Genomic DNA, 13,624 nt, shown 5'->3' with positions numbered 1-13,624 from the left:
GCCCCCAGCACCACTGGTGTTTCATCCTCTGCCCCTGTCTACCCTGTTCGCTGTGGGGTGCCCAGGTCCCTGACCACTGCCACCCCCAGTCCCTGCATGTGCCAGGGCTCTGCATATCCTGCTCTGGCCCTGCTTAGCCCTTTCTCCTGCGGAACCCCTGCTTCCTTCACTGAGTCTCTGGGTATGCCAGCAGCAAGCCCAGGGTCACATCCCTCTTCCCAGAAGACCTTTCTGCCTCAGATGCTTGATGTGCCCCCCAGGCCTGGTCCCCCTCATCAGGCTCTCCCACTTCATCACCTGCTGTCCCTGCTGTTTGTCAGTTGCCTTCGAGACCCTGACCAATAAGCAAGGACAGTGTCAGCCTCTATCACCAAGGTGAGGGTGCGGTCAGAAGGCCTGCTGGCCCTCCAAGAGGCCCTGTAGCAGTTTCCCTGGTGTCAGAACGCAGGCGAGCAGCAGCAGCTTGCCAGCACTGCCCTCTTCTCCTGCCCGCACCTCCCCCGACTGCCTGTCCTGTGAGACTGATGTCCTGGCAGTGTCTGTGTCTCTTAAGGGAGATGATAGATGCTCCTGAGGTCAGGACAGCGGTGCTGGAGTGCAGAGCATCAGCAGCAGACTGCTTGACGGGCGTCACTCGCCTTGGTCTTTGTCAGCAAGGTCTGATTTATAACAAGGCCATTAGTAGGAGGTAGCTGTTGTGGACATCCTTCCCGTAAGGTTCTTTGTGATTTGGCCTCAGAAATGAGGTGAAGAAAGGTCTTCCTGTCGATGGTGGGAGGCACAAAGTGGTCCCTGCCCGTTCCTCCCCCACCCAGACAGGAGCTCCCTTATCTGCTAGGAGGGGCTCATCTCTTTCTTGTTGGGACAGTGTGCTGTGCTGTGGCCAGTGGCCAGTTAGTGCTGTTGGTGCTGTGACCTCTCCCAGTGACCCTGAGCTCCCCAGGGGAGCCTGCCGACAGGAGTTCTGCACCCCCAGAAGCACTCCTAAAGCGTGTGCTCCAGCGCAGCCAGAGCCCGTGCCCGCCGGCAGATCACCAAGAGGCAGTAAACGCTCAGGGGTGTCCTTATCCTGACGAGGTCAGAGAAAGAAAGGAAAGAAGAGCAAGGAAAGTGGTGAAATGGGGCGAAGTAGGGATCCTCGGCGTGTGAAGCACGGCAGCTCCCTCAGCGGCAAGGAGAGAAGAGGCCTGCCCCTCAGGAGTGAACAGGGCCCTGCTGCAGACCCGCAGGAGCCAGAGAGGGCGCAGAGCAAGTGTGGAGCCCCAGGAGAGTCCTGCTGTCCTGGCACTCCCCTGTGCGGAGCAGAAGTAGTTGGCAGTCTCTCAATATAATTGCAATTTAAAAGTCAATTAAAGCTTTTTTTTTTTTTTTTTTAGCATTTTATGTGCCCTGAGCTTTTTCCAGTGGTAGAAGGTATTTTGTAAACAGCTTGTGTTCTATGTTGGCCTTCTCTGAAAGCACACTGCACTTTAATTATCCTACATCCATAATGCACATACTGTACTTGTGCAGAACACCCGTAAGGATGAAATTGTAATGGAAAAGCTAATGATTTTCAGAAGACAAAAGGTAAGTTGGAGCCACTTTAATGATGACGCGAACTCTCCACATAATTTAATTGGCAAGCAAGTTATCGATTACTTTGTAATCATTTAGATGTGGAAAATATAGCTTAATAAATTTAATAATTAAGATTAGATGTTATTTTAAGATTGATGTTTTTTCCCATTATCGGAATTTTCAATTTGCAAAATAAGTATTATGAAAAAATAGCATTCAGATTATACACGAATCTCATTTTGAGAGGAAGATACCTAGGTGATGTAAATCAAAAACTGATTTGGAGTGCTTGTATAGAGTCCAGGTCCTTGCTCAACTTCATTTTTACTACCTATGCAAAAGAACTCCAGTCTCATGGCAGGAGGTGGGTAGCTCTGGAATGGGGAGCTTGCAGCCTGTGTACCGCCCTCTGTGGTGGACACACCAGGAGCTGCCTTGCTGCTCTGCCTGTGGTCTGGCTTCTGCTCAGGGGACAACAGATGGAGGCAGGCAGAAGTCCACAGGGTTCCCCTCTCCAGGATGGGCCAGGGCACCTGTGGCTCCACGTTGATGAGGTCAGCCTTCCTGTGGCCCTGGTCCCTCTACAGTGCTCATGCCTTCTGTGCTCCAGAGGGCAGCTCCTAGGGGCCACCCAGGCCAGGCCAGGCCAGGCCAAGGGCCTGGTGGAGTGGGCTCCACCATCCCTGTGAATGTCCGTTGCCCAGCCACTTGGGCAGCATGGCACCATGTGTGTGGTTCTCCAGGGCTTGGGAGGGGCTGCAGCACTGTGACCTATGCGCAGTGGTCAGCAGGTCCACGTGTCGAAACTCCCTGTGGATGGACTGGACAGGCCACACCGTGAGCCTGGGGCCAGGGCTTCATCCTGTGCCAGAGACCTGGCAGGCACACAGCACCTGGGGTCACCCCTCTGCTCATCTCTCGGATGCCACCTGCTCTTGGTTCCTGCTCCTCCCCACCACTCCTCATTCCCCCAGGCACTTTGTCCCCTTGATTGACTTGTCCCCTTGTCTGCTCCTTGTCCCCCTGAGCACTCTGTTCTCTCCCCTTCCCCTTGCTTTCTCTAACCTCCCCTGGCCCCCGCTGATGACTCCTTGTCCCTTGGCTGCTTCTTGTCTCTAGAACATTCCTTGTCTTATCAACTGTCTTTTGTCTCCCTGACCGCTCCTTGTCCCCCTACTGCCCCTTGTTCCCACTGACCAGTAGCTTCTACTGCCTACTTCAAGCCCCTCTCTACTGTTGGCCAGGTCTAGTCCCTCGCTCTACCCGTTTCTCTGGCTCCAGCGCCTCGTGGTGAGCTCAGCGTTCCATGTTTCTGAGGACTGTCCAGGTGTCTGACCTGACCTCTTGACCTGTGCATCCAGCCACTTAGATGCTTCCTGTGATGTCTCAGGTGTGCGGCCCCAGCTGGTTTGGGTTGGAAGGCATTCTCAAGCCCTCTGTTCCCTGAGCATGGTGGTGACCCGCTCGGCTCTCTGAGGCCCGCCCCACACTCCTGTGTCTGCCAGCTTGGCTCTGCCTGTTGCCCTGTGCATCTGAGACGACTGAGACAGTGGGAATACTTGGGCGGGGGTGGTGGCTTCGCCCACTGCTCAGGCCTGTCTGCAGGGTGGCTCTGTACTGCCAGCACCTGCAGGGACTTCAGGGCCACATAGGCAGACTGACTGTGGTACTCCTGCCCCTCCGAGCTGTGGCAGGGTGGGTGTCTACAGGTGTGCTAATGTGGTGGGGATATGTTGGCCCAGCAGGCGACGGTGAGTGTTTGCTGTGCACTGCTCGCCCCGGCTGTCAGGATGACTGGTGCTGGGCCTGGGCAGACAGGCCCTGCCCTTCTTGGGCCGCCTAATTGGGGACACGACAACCGGGAGCTGTGACAGGGTTCAGCACCCTGTGTACTCATGCCAGCTCCCATGGTGCACGCTTTATAAGACGCTCTTTAATTCAGGGACGGAATATCATTAACTTTGTAAGTGGATGAATTCAGTGGACAACCAATTTAATTAACTGCTCATGTTGGCCGTTGGACAGGAGGTGGAATGAGATTATGTGTGCATCTGGTGGACCGGCAGCCAGGCTGGGCGGGCCTTGGTGCTGAGGGTCAGCCAGGGGCCCGCCCTGTGCCGTCATCTCCTGTCCTGCCTGGGAGCAGGACTCGGAACGGCAGTGCCTTGTGAACGTGTCTGCTCTCCCTTCGCGACAGCGATATGGCTCTGGAGAGAGGGCACCATGTGACAGTGGTTGCGGCATTCAGCCCTTTCCACGTCCTGGCCCTGGGTGATGCTGGGGAATGGACGTGACACAGTCTTCTCCTGGCCTGAGCTGGGGAGGCCCGTCCTGAGGAGAGATACCAGGGGGACCCTGTGGCTGCCTGGAGCAGCAAGGCTGGAGCTGGAGGAAGACCAGCAGGGTGCGTGTGAGAGCTCAGCAGGAGGCAGGCAAGAAGCTTCCCAGGGTGCACTACCTGGACAGTATGGTGGTGTCACTGTAGGGAAGGAGGAGGAAGAGCTCCCAAACAGAGCTGGAGGAAGGAGGAAGGGCAGGCATCCCGTGCTGTCGAGAAGCCAGTTCACTGCCCTAACGAACCAGCCTCCACAGCATGCTCTGTCCTGTGTGGCGTCACAGCAGTGGCCAACCCTTCTCTGGTTTGCATGCTCCCCGTTACCTTGAGCTCGTGCCAGCTTGATGCCCCAGATTTTGGCCAGGCCTGGACCTGAGCTCTTCCCTCAGCATCTTTGCAGCTTCACGTGTCAACCTTGAAAGACAGCTTGGAAATGTCCACCCTTACTAGACCTTGGCCCTGAACCCCAGACTCTAGGCCACTGTCTGTACTGGCGTGGTGGCCCTCCGGAAGCTTAGCCAACAGGTCTGTCCCAGACGCCTCATTCCCCACAACCGTGCTTCTCCTGCAGCTTCTCCCAGCTCAGAAAACGGCAGCTCCTCCCAGCCCCTCTGACCAGAGCATGAGAGCATCTGGGCTCCCTTTCTTGCACACCTTACTCAACCATCAGCAAACCGTATGCAGATGTGTTCACCCCAGCCCTCCTCGTGTCTGGCGCAGGCACCGGGTCTGGGCCTCACTGCCCCTGAATGCACGTGCGCCCCTCCCCCAGGCCCTCGGTGTGGAGCCAGAGCTCCCTGCAGCGCCTCAGAGCCAAAGAGCAAAAGGGAGAGCGGTGTGAGGACCGCGAGGGGCGACCAAGCGGGCAGGCCCCAGGGGATCAGAGGGCCTGAGAGGACCAGAGCAACAGGGGCTGCGCTGGTTGCTGAGGGAAGGCCAGACGCAGTCAGTAGCAGCAGCAGCAGCTGAAGTGCGTTTTTAAAAGGAACATTCTGTAATAGCAATGGAAACTAAGAGATCCCTGAGATTACATGTAGTAAAAGGTTAAGAGACCTTCATGGGGAAAATGGTGAGACTTTATTCAAAATCATTTTGAAAGATCTCGATGTGGATGAAGACTGAGCGTGTTAAGACAGTGAGGCCCCAGGTTACAGGTGCCAGCTCCAGCCAGTCCCCACGCCTGTCTGTGGTGCTCATGCCGCCTGCTGCACGTCAGGTTCCACCTGCAGATGGGAGCCGTGGAGAAAAGCCGGGGGGCCCACCTCCCAGTCACCACGGCAAAGCACAGCAGCAGAGAGCACTGCTGGAAGTGGAGCAGCAGAGCCAGGAGCCAGGACCAGTGGTGCAGGCCTCTGTGCATGAGGCAACCTGGGAAACGGGGAGCCCCGGCCCCGTGCTGCCTCACAGGAAGTCCCTGCGCAACAGACGATGGCAGGGAAAGACTCGGTCCTGTGCCTTTAAGAGTGAACGCGGAGGACTGCGTGAGGAGTCGGATGAGTCTTCAGATGAGAAGAGGCAGAAACCACAAGGAAGTATGTTGATGAATTCACCTCAGGAACAAAGCTTCCATCCAGAAAGATACTGTAAAAATATTGACGAGGCAAGGCCAGGACTGCAGGAGTCTTTTGTAATGCAGATAATAGACAAAGAATCCGATTGTATTTAAAAGTAAGAAACATACATGTGGGGAAAGGAGGAGTCGAGGAGCATGGAGGGCATGGCTGTGCAGCTGGCGGAAGAGACCCTTCGCCAGACTGCAAAGGTTGCTATCCACCCGCGACCCAAACAGAGAAGCCAGGAATGTGGCAGTGGTGGGGCGTCAGCTGGGTTGACCAGGCCAGGACAGTCAGGGGCAAGGATGGTCTCTTCCAAGACTGCTGGAGAAACTGGATGTCCAAGTGCAGAGGAGGGCGTTGGATCCTCGCACCGCGCACAGCACCGTTGGGGCCCTACCTGACATCACAGAACTCCTGGAAGGAGAGAGCAGGACCTTCACAGCAGTGGAGTTGAGGATGAGTTTTTAGGTGCAACATCAAAGACCAATGACAACCACAAAGGCACACTGGGCTTCATCAAGATTGTTAAAAATTGTACATCAGAAGACATCAGTTGAGTAAAATGGGACTGATAAAAAAATCAATATCCAGAATATATAGAGAACTTCACAAACTCAACAGTAAAAGGAAAGTACCTGATTTAAAGATGGGCAGGAGACTTGAATAGACATTTCTCCAAAGAAAATATGTACGTAAACATGAAAAAATGCTCAGCATCACTAATTATTAGAGATGTGAAAATCAACTGGTGAGCTGTGATTTTGTCAATTAAGATGAGCTAACATCTTGTACCCATTGTAATGGCCACTATTAAAAAAATCCCAGAAAATAAGAAATACTGATAACGGTTTGGAGAAATTGGAAGGAGCCCTCGTCCATTAGTGGGAGTGTGAGGCAGCCACTGTGGAGAAGAGTGTGGTCATGCTTTAGGTTTGAAGCAGGAGCCACCACGTGACCCAGCAAGTCCACCTGCGTGTGTGTGTCCAGAGGAACTGGAAGCAGGGCCCAGAGATGTCTGTGCACTGTTCATGGCAGCATTGGTCACGGCAGAAGAAACGCCGGAGGCACAAGGGTCCATGTGTGCGTACATGCGTATGCAGAAGGCACATGCTTACCGTGGGGTGTTCAGCCTGGAGAAGGAAGGAACCTGCCACCGGCTGTGGCATGGATAAACTTGGAAGACGTCGTGCTGAGTGACATGAGTCAGTCACAGAAAGACAGATGCTGCGTGATTCTGCCAAGAACAGGCACTTGTCTAGAAACAGGAGATAGAAAGGTGGTTGCCAGGGCCTGGGAAGAGGGCTGGCCCTGGTGCACCATGTCACACGTAGAGTTTGAATTTGGGAAGCTGAGTGGAGCTCTGGAGAGAGGCGTGCTGACAGCTGTGCAGCATCACAGATGTGTTAACACCACTGGACTGCGCACAGAGAAGTGGCTGGGGGGTAAGTAGCACAATAAGAAAGCACTGAAGTGGTCGAGCACACGTCTAGCATACGTGAGGCCCTGGGCCCATTCCCAGCACCGCAAAAGAGAAAAAAGATGTCCAACTACATTAGTGTGATGAAGATGCAAAATAAAGAATGAGCCATAGCCTTGTATGAATCCAACTGCAAAAATTAATGAAGCATTCGGCCTACTCCCTGGTCACGCTGTGGTCCCTGCCCATGCTGTCCTGGCTGGCTCCCTGGGAGCTCACTGTGAACACCCTGCAGTGTTGCTGGTAGTCGGCTAGATAGCTCACAGGGACCTGGCTGTGAGCACACCGGCCTCTTCCCAGCTCAGGGTCCCACAGGGAGGTTCTGGGTGATTTCAGTATTGGAGCAGAAGAGGCCCTGCTGTGTGTCACTCACTGCTGAGCCATTTGATTTGAGCTTAGGAGTTTGCTGTTGCCTGGAAGAGCAGCCTCCTGCAGAAGGCCCCAGGTTAGCCACAGTGCTTTGTTGCTGACCTCAGGGTGGGAGTGACAGATCAGTGCAGGTTACTGGCTGCCTGATGTGCTGGTCAACAGTGATGGGGGTGCAGCTCTTGTGCAGCTTTGCGTCACACCTCCTCTGTGGGCTCCTACCCTGGCCTGCAGCCAGAGCACCTGCTTCCTACTGTGTAGTGTTGGCACTGCGTCCTGTTCTGCCCAGGCAGGAGCAGTGTTCTGCCGCTCTAGTTCTGACTCTCGGGTGTTGGAAAAGTGGGCCTGCTGCTGTCAGACTCAGTTCCCAAACCAAAGCATGAGGCATGAGGTATTGTGGGCTGTGACGTCGCTGAACTCCAGTTAAGGTTAGAAATGTGTTTGGGTGGCTTTGCAAACACTTCATTTCCACCAAGGGCCCCATGTTGCTGCTGAGCGCCCTGGAAAGAGTGCTTTGCCCAGTGAGGTGGCTGCTTAACGAGAAGGGCAGTGCCTGCCCTGTGCCAGGTGAGCAGGGCACCTGGACCTCTGAGTGAACCACGGCCAGCCTGCGCCTCAGCACTGTTGCTGCCTCCCCTCCAGGGGCATCCATTGCAGGAGCCAGCTGCTGTGTCTCAAGGCTTACATGTTGTTTTCTGGTGAGATGTCCCCTGACCTTAACCTAGTCCATCTTCCTGAGCCCAGCAGCAAGTGCCTCAGTGGATCTGCTGGTCTCTGATCAGAGTGCAGAGGATCCTGGCTGCTGCTGTGTGAATGGGGACAGAGGCAGAGGCAGGCCAGTGGGGAGCTCTGGGCTCTTCCAGAGGCAGCGGTGATGTGACAAGCAGGGGCTAGGCAGGAGGATGGGCTGTAGGGTGTGGGTGGAGAGGGAAAGTGGGTGGTGTGCACAGGACTGGTAAGAGACTGGCCGCCAGGCTCCATTTGTGCAACTGAGCTGGGTGGGAGGGTGGAGCCTGGGAAGTGTGCTCAAGAGGGAGGTTTAGGGACGGGTGGTGTGAAGAAAGCTGAGGGACGAACACTCATTTGGCCTTCTTGGACCCAGGACAGCAGGTCGTGGTCCATGCAAGTGCAGAGTGACAGAAACAGGGAGCAGCCCCTGGAGGTGCAGCTTGCACCACGCCCAGAGAGCAGGCGCCTGAGTATGAGGACCAGGCTGGTGCCTCCTGCCAGAATTCTCATAGCGTCTGATGTCCAGGAAACAAATCTTAAAATCAAATGGTATTCTAGAGAATTTGAGCTTCAGCTTTGAAGGTTGAACTTTCTATCTCCCTGACCATTGGTCTAGTCCTAAAAAGCAGAGATCAGGCCTCCCCAGGGCCTCGCCTTGCTCGCCTGCCCTCTGGGCTCTGCAGGAACACAGTCTGGCAAGTGCACCGCAGACCTGGCCCTGGTCACAGAATGATGTGGCACTTTTTGAGGCAAGAGTTGACTGATTCTAATACTTAACTTTTATCCATAATTATGAAAACAAGCTTGTTTTCGATCTAAATTTTACATGGTAGTAAACTCCAGCTTTGCCTATGTCGTTTAGTTTTTATTTTAAAATGTGGAACCAGATCAGTGAGTTGTGGAAAGGAGAATGTCTCCTTGAACGGTCCAACTCCTTTGTACATGCTGGGGCCAAGAACGCAGGCCTTTGCAGGAGGTGTGCTGCGTCTGCTCCCTGCGCATTGCCCCGTGGAGCTGCCGTGGGTCCAGGGTGGCATCTTGTGGCCGAGGACTACAGGACTTGAAAAGATGCTCTGTGTGTTGCTGGACTGCCTTGTCAGTAGAAGTGCTCAAGGAAGCAGCTCTGAGGCTGGCTCTGCTGTCGCAGGGAGGCCAGGAGCAGGGAGAGCTGGGCCTCAGACCCCCCTGCACAGTCACTGTGCTGCTCTCAGCTGGGCCCAGTAAGCACAGCCTCCTGGGCTCCTGTGCTGTGGAGACTGTGCCCATGGGCTGCAGGGCCCGCAGGGCCAAGGACTGTGAGGCGCTGGTGGGGGCCAGGCCAGCGCCACCACACTCCTCCCTCAGCAGGCTGGGAGCACGCCCTGTCCTGGCTGCTTTCCTTCCCACCTGGCCGCCCAGTGCTGGGTGGCTGCAGTGGCCTCCCGTGTTATAGGTCAGCCCCTGCAGTCTTTGTCCATGGTCTACCCAAGCCAGCTGTGTCACAGTGTAAGGCAGTCCATGTCCCCAGAGCTTCAGGGCTCCAGTATGTGGAGGTCTCTGGAAGACCCTGGGGCTATGGGGAGACTGACTGGGGCTTTGACGTCAGTGGCATGTTGTCGACTTCTGCAGTGCAGTGGTGGCTTCGTGGTCACAGAGGAGAGCTCTTGTTGGAGTCCCACACTGTCAGTGGGAGTGAAATATCTTGGGCCATTGTTCAGCCAGAAACAGAGCCCCATGTGTGTGCTTGTGTGTGAGGACACACTGCATCCTTGGCCTACGCAGTCCCTTGTCTGAGGATGGCACTTCAAACACAGTTGGGGTTAGAACTGAGTCTTTTCCCACACGCAAGACCCTGTGTGATCTGGCCGTGATCAGGTTTCCCCTGAGGTCCCTCTGGGCCCCTGTCCAGCATCCTTATGCACCATCTTACTATCCCAGCTCTGTGTGGACTTCTCAGGTCTTTTGAGAGGTCCACAAAAGTAGGCCTTGTTTGTTGAATCAAGTTTGTAAAAGCAAAGTTCACAGATGGTGAAATTTACTTTAATTGTAAGGGACAAGCCAGTGAGTTTTGGTGAATGTGTGCAGTTTTGTGACCACCACCGCAGCCAGCAGTAGAGGGTCCCCAGGGCCCTTGTCAGGGTTGCTGAATTAAAAATATGTTTGTGTACATACATATATGCACATGGTAAGTACATACATACAAACAAGCACATAGTGTGCCTGCACTTGTACATGTAAAAACAGCAAGCTAAAGTCAAATTTCAGACCAGTAGCAGATAACTTAGCACAGTGTGCTGCTTCATGGCCAGCCCTGCCCTGTGGGACCCCCGCCCAGAATGCTGTGTGACATGCAGCGGGCATCTGTGATTGCTCATTCAGTCCACAGATGTCGCATGTCTGATGGCTGTGGGCATGGGGTTGCAGCTCAGCCCTGAGGGTTGAAGAGATAAGAGGGAGGCAGGGGCTAGACAGAGACCAGTGCCCAGTGGGTGGGCATGTAGAGCCCAGGCCAGGGTCACAGCCGAGGGTCAGTGCTCAGAGAGGGTCAGCCCAGCCAAGCCCTGGCCCTGACCTCTCAGTTTAGTTGTGTACCCAAGCCTGGTGGTGGGTGGGGTGCTGGCAAGCCTCTGTGTGAGTGGACAAACTTAAGTCAGGGCTAGTTAACTCTTTGATCTGGCTTAGGTGCCCCTGCTCCCCACCCCTGGGGTTCAGGATCCCAGTGAGGGCCCTGTACATGCCAGGGAAGTGCTCTGCCCCTGAGCTAAACCCCAGCCCCCAGGAATGCCTTTCATTCATTGCTCAGACCCTCGCTAAGGTTGGAAACACTCCCAGCACAGCCTCTGATCCGGTCCTTCTTTTTTCTCTTGTAGGCACTAGGAAGCTTTTATTTTCTTCATGAATCCTTGAAAAACGTCTACCAGTTTGACTTTAAAGGTAAGACTCCATGCTGACTTCTGTTGCCTCCACTGGGTCCCCTCTGCCTGTGTCCTTGTGAGAGGGCCTGTGTGGTCTGGGCTTGGTGTACCACAAGAGCTCCTGGCTCTCCAGCTTATCTGGTCCTGGTGTGCTGCCCCAGCCACCCCTTCTGCTCTGGCTGGGGACCTGGCTGGGACCTGGCTTTCCCACAGGAGTCCCAGGAGGAGGAAATGGTTTTCATTGTGTTCCCAGTGACTGAAAATGAAGCAGAAGGGGAGGATTGCATACATCAAAAGCAGAATGGGCAGGAGCATGTGTCTGTGGCCATGGAACACGCTGCCCTCATGCTGTGGCCAGCGTCTGGGCCTGCACTCTGTCTGAGGTGCTCCTGACGAGACACCTGCCACCCCACCCTTCCTGAGGTAGAGGTTGCAGTGTGGGTCCACCAGATGTGGGGTGTCGCCTCGTCCTCGCCACTTCCTCTGTTCCTGTTGCCTGGGAGCTGTCCCGAGCTCCACACAGGCCTGGAGCCAGGCACATCAACCTGAGATGTCATTGAGGTTGTGACGGCTATGACCACAGCTAGTCCTGCCGGTGGGTTAGGTTGGTGCTCTCTGTCCTCCCCAGCAGATAGCGCCCTGTGGGGGCCGGGGAGCATTCCTCTGCCTTGCTGCAGTCCCTTCACTGTCTTCTGTCTGTGGCTTTTCAGATATGTTTAAATCCCAGCGCCTGGCGCTCCCAATCTAAGCGTGTGGCTGCAGAGAGGGGGCTCGGGCCTTTGCCTGTGGTGCTGGGGCCACCATGTCCTCAACAGTAGATGTTCGGACATACCACGTGCTAGGTGAAACTGTGGGTAGAAGGGCTACTCCTGAGAAGGTTGTAGGTCAAGCCTAGAGGGGTCCCACGCCTGTAGAACTTTCTTTTCTTTTCTTTTGTTCCAAAAGAATCATCTGTATACATATTTTACTACTAAATGAATCAGTCAGATCAACTCACAGTTCATTCAGAACTGCAGTAGTTAGATCGACGTGTAACTTGAGCAAAACCTTCCTGAGGCTTCCACAGTGTGGGAAGGGCGCGAACGAGGTTGGACAGAACAGGGGACGCGTGCTCAGGCGCTGTGTGATCAGGACGTTAGCCGTGCAGACACAGTGGCAGCGCAGCAGGGCTGTGACTGGCCCTTCAGCAGGCGTGGGTCTCGTGGGTCGCAGGCTGCCCTGCTCTCACAGCTCTTGTTCTTCAGGCGGTGAGTCACCGCAGAGCGATTCAGAATTCGTGCAAAGTTTGAATAAACTTTTTACAAAGCAATAGCCTAAATTGAAAAATAAGGATCCAGTTGAAATTTAAGGAGTGCCTAAAGATACAAATACAAGGATGTCAGGACGCCAGGTTCTGGCCAACATGTGAGGAGTCTGGAGGGCCTGACTCCTGTTCTCAGAGGAAGCTGAACAAACCTCAAGTAGACAGTCCTTCCCAGATCCACCAGGGGTCGTGGGAACAGGGCCAGCCCCTGCCCGGAACACAGAGACGGGCATAGGGTCACGGCCTCCTAGGAGCAAGAGCTGCCCCTGAAGCCTGTAGCCACGGGAACTAAGGCTGGGTGTGGACTCCCATGGAGAGAAAAACTCCGGGACCCACACCTGTCAGTCCTACCACTAAGAGCCCTGCCACGTCGTCATGGGCAAGACCAGGATCCCTCTTCTGCACAAGGTCTGCCCTGAAGATGACTCTGTCACCGGGCCCACTGCTGAGAATATCTGTTAAAAGGAACTCGTACTGCTTGTGAAGGAGTTTGTGGTTCTTGAAAGTGAAACTTGAGCTGGACACAGTGACTCATGGTTATAATCCCTGCAACTCAGGCAGCTGAGCATCGCAAGTTCAAAGCCAACTTCAGTACCTTAGCAAGGACCTAAGCAGCTTAACAAGATCCTCTCTCAAAATAAAGACAAAACAAAACAAAACTGGGGATGTGACTCAGTGGTTAAGTGCCCCTGGGTTCCGTCCCTAGTACCAAAAAGAAAGGGAACCTTTTTAAAGAATGGAACTGTATACAGTGCTCAGTGAAAACCAGAGAAGACAGAGAGTAAAGACAAAATGAAACAGAACTAAGTCAGGAATAAAGAAGTCCCGCACACGGTAGATGTTACTCCAGCTGTATTTATGATCACTTTAGATGTGAACGGTCTGAAAGATAGAGACTACCAGAGGGAATAAAAGCACCCAGCTGTGTTTGTATACTAGAAACCCACTTAAGATACAAAGACAAAGATTAAAAGCGAAGAAATAGAGAAAGACATACCATGCTGTTTTAGTCGGCTTTTTCATTGCTGTGACCAAAAGACCTGACAAGACCAATTTAGAGGAGGAAGAGTTTATTTTGGCTTATAGTTTCAGAGGTCTCAGTCCCTAGAGAACTGATTCCAAACCTGTGGGCCCAAGGGGAGGGAGAACATCATGGTAGCAGAGCATGGGGGCAAAAAGCAACTCAGAACACGGTGCATAGGAAACAGAAAGCGCTCCACCCACCAAGACCAAAATATAAACCCCAAAGACACACCTCCAGTGATCTGCCTCCTCCAGCCACTGCCCAGCTGCTTACAGTCACCACTGAGTAATCCTTATCAGTGAGTCAGTCCACTGACTAGGTTACACCTCTCGTGATCTGATTATTTTACCTCTGAACATTCTTGCATTGTTTCACACATG

General features: G+C 54.0%; 1 protein-coding gene across 3 annotated transcripts in view; it reads left to right on the top strand.

The window, feature by feature from the left end:
• The window catches only part of INPP5A (inositol polyphosphate-5-phosphatase A), a 171,275-nt gene that overhangs the window by 91,593 nt on the left and 66,058 nt on the right, over positions 1-13,624 (top strand). For all 3 annotated transcript variants that reach the window (XM_079138734.1, XM_079138735.1, XM_079138736.1), the window contains exon 5: positions 10,873-10,936. In XM_079138734.1, the coding sequence (XP_078994860.1) occupies positions 10,873-10,936 (64 nt within the window). The remainder of the gene's footprint in view (positions 1-10,872; positions 10,937-13,624) is intronic.

This window comes from Sciurus vulgaris (assembly GCF_902686455.1).
Source record: "Sciurus vulgaris genome assembly, chromosome: 4".
Lineage (NCBI taxonomy): Eukaryota > Metazoa > Chordata > Mammalia > Rodentia > Sciuridae > Sciurus > Sciurus vulgaris.
Note: the sequence above shows the minus strand (reverse complement) of the source record. Positions and strands in the feature narration are given on the sequence as shown.